We start from the raw sequence: 7,260 nt of genomic DNA, 5'->3' as shown, positions 1-7,260 counted from the left end.
AAACGTAGACTTTACACGAGAGCTGACGTTACAAAGTGAGCAGAGGCTACAAGCATAACTTCATTAACAATTTTTCAGAAGTTCCGCACTTTTTGTAATACCCGCGCGCAGTTACATTTACTAATCCGGCCAGCTCAGAAAGTTTCGTAACAAATAATCAAAGAAACTTTCACACGTCTACGTATAATTTCCGACTTCTTTGTGACAATTGTATTTGTTTATTTTATTTAATAAATATTTGTTAATACAAAATTATTTGTGCTGCCGTAAACTGTGAAGCATGCAAAACGTAACCGTAGTTTAGCAAAGTGGCAGACACTTGTGTCTGCTTTATGTTACTCCGTGTGGAGGAAAGCTGACTTGACAGGCAATTGACGTGAACCATTCATCGCATTTGTCTCGCGTTGCCATAAGGGCACCACAGTACACGCAGCTGTTTTAGCTGTGCTGCCGCACCCGTGTTCATATTATCATCATCATCGTTGTGTTGTACTTCCGCTGCTTCCGCTCGGCGCCAAAAAAGTTTACGCGATCAGAAGCTGTTTGAATCATGGTCGAGTAGCGAAACAAAATGATTTGGACGAATGTGTGCTGCAACTTTGGGGGTGAAACCTCAATTTTCGGACAGCGCAAAGAAGAGCAAGCTGGATCCCAGCCGTATGAAGTACACACGCGGTTCACAATCGGCGCAGACACTGACAGCGTCCCAGTGAAGCCGGCTGTGAAGGGCGTTGTGTCGGAGAAACATTTTGCCGTTGCCATAGACGATGCTGTCAGCGTATTTAGCTATGACAGCCTTCTCTTTTCCACGTCGTTCGGTGCCTTCGTCGACGCCATCGCATTCTGCAGTGGTCTGCTGGGCGGACTGCTCATCGTCGCGGAAAGGAGCGCCAACCTACACATATACAGCTTGGAGCCAGTCCAGTGCGTCGTGAAGCTTCCTGTTCCGAAGACTGAGAGTAACAGCGACGGTGCACTGGTGCGGTCTGTAGATGTGAAACGGAACGGTGACAACTATATCGTGTGCGTGTTAACAGCACACCATGTGATAACTGCCACAGTCAGCGACGCCGCAATCGCGCTTCTTGCAGCTGACACAGACCAGCCAGATCTGTCGCCACTTCAAATTCGCGTTGTCGACATTCGCCAACTTTTGGCATCGCAGGAACTGGCGCTTTCCTTGACGCCCATGGCCAGCGTCTGCCTCCTGGATGACACACTGCTGGTTACCGGTGGATGCGGCGCTCTCTGCTGCATTCCGATGAGCTCCGGCTGCCCCGCGTACAACCTTCTTAACGACGTAGCTGGCGAACGAGCAAGCAAAATGTTTCTCGTAGATAGCCTTTGTACTCTGCTTGTTCTCACGGAAGCAAACCAGCTGGTCAGCATCTGCCTGAAGACCTTTCTCATAAAGGACATTTGGCGCGAAACGACTGTCGAGGACTTCGTTTTCGCTGAAGGGGCCGCCGCAGAAAGCGATCTCGGGCCTCATGAGGATTGCAGAATTGCGGTTCTCACGGCTGTTTGTGAAACGTCAGCCAGAAGACTAGAAATCTATAGTTTTCCCGCACTTGTCATGCTATATGCATTGGAAGTCAATGAGACCTGCCACCTGATGACATTCAGTGACTGCTTGGAAGATTTCTGGGTCGTGGAAGGGTTCAGTGACAGCAGCGACACTGTAAATGAACTTCGAGTTCGGTCGGTTACTGAGGCAGTTCCAGAAAATCAACTCATGAAACTGATAAACAAGAACAAGTTTGAAGAAGCTGAAAACTTTGCACGACTGTTTGACCTGCCTGTTGAGGAAGTACATTGGCACCACCTTCTCTATGTCCTTAATAAGCTTGGGACTAGGCTGCAAGATGTGCCAACAGACGAAGAAGCTGAGCTTAACCTCGTCTGCAAGGCTTGCAAACTGATTGAGATGCTTCCAGATGTTCTCCAAGCGGCAAGGTGCTGTATTGAGACGCACATTGCTTCACCTAGTGTCGCATCTGAGCTGTTGCTTTTCTTGCAGGGTCACATCTCATCTGCACAGTGCCCGGATAGCGAAGAACGGGCTCTTATCTCTGAACAAATTTCATCACTTTTAAACAGGGCCACTACATTCCGATTTCTTTGTGGCAGCAACTCCAAGAGTGACTGGTTTTCGTTCTCACAGGCTGACCTTATTGAAGAGATGTGTGGGTTTTTCAAGAACGATGACATGTCCGCAGGGTTCTTCCTCTGGGAGCGCCACCAAGACGAGCTCTCACCAGGCCTGAACTGTGACATTGTGCAGAACCTGTTGGATTCTATTCCAATGAGTGCAGAGCTACCTGCTCTGCTGCAGTGGCTCAGTGGTAGCTTTCTGCCTTGCATCTTCAAGTCATTTCCTGAAGGTCTCGAGTGCATCTGCCAATGGATTGTTGACAGAGTTCGGCAGATGGAAGTTAGCAACAAGTCAGTCTGGCCGTCTGGAGCCTTGAAGCTCGCGAAAATTGTTTTGGATCATTTTGAACAGATGAGCACCAAGGCAGACTGCCTCCCTCTGAATACTTGGCTAGCTGTGCACAGTGCACCCCAAAGAATTAGAGACGAGAAGAGTGCGCTATGCAAGTTATACCATCTCTGCTCAGACCTTAAGGACCTGGAAGTTCTGTGGGGAAAGTACCATTGCCGCCTCACTGTGCAGGAGCTGCAGGACGCTGACAAGCAAGAAGTGGCATTCACCATCCTTGATGAAGCCATTACAAAGGAGCAAGTGACTTCACTTGTGCAAGGATTCCTGATAGAGTATGTTAAAAGTCAAGGACTAGACATCTCAAGAGTGCTCCAGGCCTATGTTGATCGAATTCTCATCCACGAAGGGGCCAGCTTGATTCGCAACGAGCTTCTCGAAGACAGCATGGTTACCCTGACAGCATTTATCGATCACCCAGAGTGTTGGCTTTATGCTGTCAAAAAAATCCTAAGTTATGCACATGTGCCTTGGAGCGAAGGTATTGAAAGGCTTGCAGATCAAGGTTCCCTGCTGAGGGGCTCAGCTGCCGAAGAAATCGAACAAGAGCGAAGGCGAATGCATGTCAAGGTCATTCTGATGCGCTACGATGTTAGCCCATTCCATTCGATGCTACTTAACAAGACTAGTGCACTGGTGAAATGCATTTTGCTTTCTGAAAAGCAAGAAGCCTTGCAGGATGCCCTCACTGTGGTCAGGAATTTGGGTGAAATGTCAGAAAGTGACGTCTTCTTGCTCTTCCTGCAGCGGGCATGTATGAAAGCTGATATCGACATGCTCTCTGGTGCCTTACAAAGTGTTCCCCACAAAATTTTTGTTGAGCTTGCTCCCAGGTTGCTGGTATTTGCTGAACTTTTGCCTCAGCACCCTAAACTATATTCGGACATTAGCTCTGGTGGTCTGATGGAATGCTGGCAGTATTTACTGAGTGTTTTGCACCAGACTTTGAGTGATGGAGCCATTGATTATGATAAACTGCATTGTTGGGCACGCCAGGGAATTGTGCTGCGAAGGGACTTCGGCATCACAGTTTCTGCTCCTGAGCTATGCTGCGAAAGCAGTAGGTATGAAATCTTGAAACAAGGCTTTCTGAATCTGGTTTTGAATGAAAGTATGCATGATCACGAAGCATTGAGGAAGATCTGTAGGAGAGCCCTCTGTCTTGCTGGTGTCCTGAAGCTTGATAAACAGTCTGCCATAGAAGTCATGCTGACCTCTGCACTCGAGCTCAAACGAGACGACATTGTTGACTCACTGTGTGGCTGCCTGCTTGAGCTCCACTGCATCCGAGAGTCTGTCCTGACTCTCTTGCCTGAGCTGTTTTTTAAGACTGAAGATGTGCTGTGTCTAGTGGATAAAATACAACAGATCGCTTCCCGTGTAGGACTCGCATCGAAAGCCAACTATGTCAAGAGCAGTGTGAACATTTGCCTCTGGGCACGCATTTTGATACAGGCCTCAGTGTTGTTTAGTGGCACAAGCCACCGCTTAGCTGTACCTAAATGTGTCTGCCCAGCTTGGGAGCAAGGCGTCTTTCGTGAAGGGCAAGTGTGTTCGCTAGATAGAAAACAAATGCTTGCATGCCTGAGAGCTCTGGGGAGATCTGTATGGGGCTTGTTAGCAGACAAGCGGCCAGCACATCTTGAAGAAGTCAAGTTAAATTTGCAAGCTACTTGTCATTGCCTCTGCCAGTCGTCGCTCAGTGAACTTTGTTTATCTGTGGTTGTGGCAGTTCTGCAGTTGTTTTGTGATAGTGAACTGCAAGATTCAGTTCACAAAGCACTGTGTGAGATCGCAGAAGATCAGGTCACCAAAAACGTCATTACAAGTATCACCCGATCAACTAATCAAAAACATGTGGACTTGCCTTTTGTACGTGGATTGCTGTGCAGCCTACAGTCCAAAAATGCGCTGGCAACACTAAGGCGCCTTATTGCCTCCTGCAATGGTAACGTCAGGCTCTTAAAGACTGTTGCCACTGTAGGCCTTGAGGTGTTCAGTGGTGCAGCTCAGAAAACTCATTTTCGATTACTTCTGAAGGGTGTGTACTGGTGCCAAAAGCTAACAAAATTAAACATCTCTTTTACACATGCAATGACAAACCCAGACCCTGCTAACATACAGAATGTTCTTGAGCAAATGGAGAAGTCTCTTTTGGTTAATGTCAATGACCTGTTGAATTACTGCACTTCCTTCAGCTTAGACATCAAGTCGTCTCTTTCACGAAGGCTTGAGTTTCTGCTTTGCACCCAGGCTGAATCTTGTGCTCAGGACTGGAGCTTGTCACAAACGCTTGCAGAAGCTTCCCATGTTCTCAAGCATGTACCCAGTGCATCGGTACAGAAGGTGCTCACCAAGATACTTGCAAAAGTGAACCCATATCGCTATGAAGTCTTGCAATTTGGATATGAGTATATAAAAGCCATCAAAGGAGAGCTTGAGAGCAGTATTGAAAAAGAAATGGACATACTGCACTTTCTGGACTCGTACCGAAGGTACAGTCCTCCTACAGAACAGGAGATGGACCTGTGGTGTGAAGAGTATCCACAGGCTGAACTGTCATCCCTCATGAAAACACGGTTGCCGTTTCGTCTCTTGTTGCACAAGTCTGTGTGGAATTTCATTAATGATGAGTTGTATCCTGAAACTGTTGATGCGTGGCTAAACATTGCAGACATACTTGGACTAGATAAGGATGATATCCGGTTTATGGCTGTGCACAATGCCGTCCGGATGTGGAGTGCTCAAAAGCATAAAGGAAATATTCTGGACTTGGCATTCTTGTCAAGTGTCAAAAGACTTGTGCAGCAAATGAGCCAAAAGGAGAAGGCTGTTGCATGTCTGGCAGGTTTAATACAGCGCTTGCCAAAGGGTCCTACGGCTACAAGAGTGGCAAAGGAATGTGCGTCTTTGCCCGCTAGCATTTTTGTTTCAGGTGAGGGAAAATCTAAGCCAAGTGACATGAAGGCAAGGTTTATTAAGAAGTACATAAAGCTGAGAAATGAGCAACTTCTCAAGCAGCACAGTCTGGACTTAGGTTCAAACTTGGCACTCTGTGGCAATTCATCGGATCTTGTTGCTTCATTGCTTGAGAACGCTAGGTGGCACGTTGTTGTTTCGGATACGTCAGCTATCTACAGCTGTGTGAATCAAATTGTCGATTCCAATGGCCTTGCTCCAGTAGACTTTCCTGACATCCTTGACAAATCTGTGAAAAGATGGCTTGGGTTCCATTCTCCTGAACAAACCTGCGATGAAAGTGCGTTAGAACTTAATTTCATGATGATTCCTGCAGGCAATCTGAAGAAATGTACTGGCTTTGTAACTATTGTTCAGCTCATGCAGCACATTCCAGAGCAGATGAACGAAGTGCTTTCCCGCATTGTTTCAGCAAGCGACAGCTTCATTGGACCAGGAGTGCGTGCTCTCGCACTGATGTGCATGCTAGCTGGCCATGGAACCACAGATCCTACCTCGCTGGAAGTGGCAGCAAAATGCGGTGTAGCCAATTTAGATGACCTCAGGGCTCTGACCTACAAAGCAAAGCTGCAAAGCCTCGGGATACTACTACACCCTTTAAGCGTTGATGCAGAGAGCGCTTCTGAAGTTGCAAGGGCTGTCCTCTGTTCAAGCAGTCGTGCTACAGCAGCACTTGCAGTGGCATCTGACCTCTGCATTGAGTATGGTGTGCAGGCTGCCTCAACTTGGGAGGCGCTTTTGTTGGCTGCTACAAGTGCCGGTGCTGCTGATGTCATCTGCCGCACTCTGCCCTTTCTAGGCTGCTACCCACTATTGTGGTCGAAGCCGGCATTCATCTCTGCTTGGCAGTACATCCTCCAGAATGCACATTCTTCTTTGTTTGGTGCCTTGAAGGGAGCACTGCCCTTGCTCCTTCGCTGCCCATGTGTCCGGAGCCTGCCACCTATGTTTCATGAAGACGAAGACTGCTGCACTGAGGAAGGTGTCTTGTTGTATTTTGTGTACATGTTACTGAGGCACCGTGGGAATGTTCGCAGCAGTGTTAAAAAGTTGTTGCAAGTCTTTTCTTTGAAGTCACGAAAACTGCCAGATGCTTGTAAAGCACAGCTTAACGTTTTAAAGCTTGCAAGCATAGCTCAGGCCCTTGATGAGAGACCTTGATGACTTGTGCTATTGTATCCCTGTGAGTTGTATATATAATTTTTTACTGTGTTTTGGTTGTTGCAGGTTTTTCTCCACAACTTTATCCCCCACTCAAAAGTTGCTTTTGCCATATTTTACCATGTGGAACCTCAAGTGGCCTTAATAAAGGATATTGCTGTATTATATTTGCTGTAATTTGATTTATTTACTCATCTCAAGTGTACAAGACTATATCAGGGGCTGTAGCAGAAAATGAGAGATAATATAATAATAGAATATGGATAAAGGTGATGCAAATATGGCATCGCTTGAATTCCCACCAAGATACTTATGCAGTTTACAAAGAGGCAGCCGGCATAGAAAATAGGATGAATACCATGAATTGTGATTGCAGAGAAACGTGGCCAAAATGATGTGTTGTAGTAATTGCCAAAGTTAAAAATGTGAGTTTGTTGGTGTGTTAGATGGCGGGTACATTTATTTGTTGTAACATGATCATCAGAATGGCAAGTACGGATGCTGTCACTTATAGGTGCATATTCGTGCAGTCATGCCCCGTTAATATTACCTCTGTTAATATGAATTGCTCGAATTGTGGACAGTTTTCCTGGGGGCCAAACTGTTTACATGAATCT

General features: G+C 46.7%; 1 protein-coding gene across 1 annotated transcript; it reads left to right on the top strand.

Moving 5' to 3' along the window:
- Positions 1-486: 486 nt before the first annotated feature.
- Positions 487-6,803, top strand: rod (kinetochore component rough deal). Its single transcript, XM_077658413.1, has one exon. It carries the CDS (start codon positions 572-574, stop codon positions 6,641-6,643), a length of 6,072 nt encoding a protein of 2,023 aa, XP_077514539.1. The 5' UTR covers positions 487-571; the 3' UTR covers positions 6,644-6,803.
- Positions 6,804-7,260: the final 457 nt, after the last annotated feature.

The sequence above is a fragment of the Amblyomma americanum genome, chromosome 3 (genome assembly GCF_052857255.1).
Source record: "Amblyomma americanum isolate KBUSLIRL-KWMA chromosome 3, ASM5285725v1, whole genome shotgun sequence".
In the NCBI taxonomy this organism is placed as follows: Eukaryota; Metazoa; Arthropoda; class Arachnida; order Ixodida; family Ixodidae; genus Amblyomma; species Amblyomma americanum.
This window is presented reverse-complemented; position numbering and strand designations above follow the sequence as displayed.

Coding starts and splice junctions, on each gene's coding strand:
- rod (XM_077658413.1), top strand. CDS start 572: ATGATTTGGACGAATGTGTGCTGCAACTTTGGGGGTGAAACCTCAATT.